This window comes from Mixia osmundae (genome assembly GCF_000708205.1).
Source record: "Mixia osmundae IAM 14324 unplaced genomic scaffold scaffold_62, whole genome shotgun sequence".
NCBI classification, from domain to species: Eukaryota; Fungi; Basidiomycota; class Mixiomycetes; order Mixiales; family Mixiaceae; genus Mixia; species Mixia osmundae.
This window is the reverse complement of record NW_014575502.1, coordinates 1-331: the sequence shown is the minus strand read 5'-3', so window position 1 is coordinate 331 and position 331 is coordinate 1. Positions and strand designations below refer to the sequence as shown.

Here is a 331-nt window from a genome sequence, read left to right as displayed (position 1 = left end):
TCTCACGAGAGACGCGTGATCCCCATGCTGCGACACATGGCAGACTCAGAGGCGGGCCAGGGTCATTGATAAGTGTCGGTCTGGCAGTACATTTGCTGGTCTTGCCCACGACCCGCTCACGCATTGAGTACTCACCCGTCACCGGTCATGTTGCGATCATAACCTCAAGGTGGCAGTGTCAGAGCGACTCGCTCGCGGGCCGCGATGTACTGATCTTCTTGTTGACAAACCGATCATCTCACGAGAGACGCGTGATCCCCATGCTGCGACACATGGCAGACTCAGAGGCGGGCCAGGGTCATTGATAAGTGTCGGTCTGGCAGTACATTTG

At 56.8% G+C, this 331-nt stretch overlaps 1 protein-coding gene across 1 annotated transcript; it reads left to right on the top strand.

The window, feature by feature from the left end:
• Positions 1-92: 92 nt before the first annotated feature.
• On the top strand, positions 93-305 carry L969DRAFT_55751 (uncharacterized protein; the record flags this gene model as incomplete). Its single annotated transcript, XM_014709166.1, has 1 exon — positions 93-305. A coding segment is annotated over one exon (213 nt), but the record flags the coding sequence as incomplete, so codon positions are not given.
• Between the last annotated feature and the right edge of the window lie 26 nt (positions 306-331).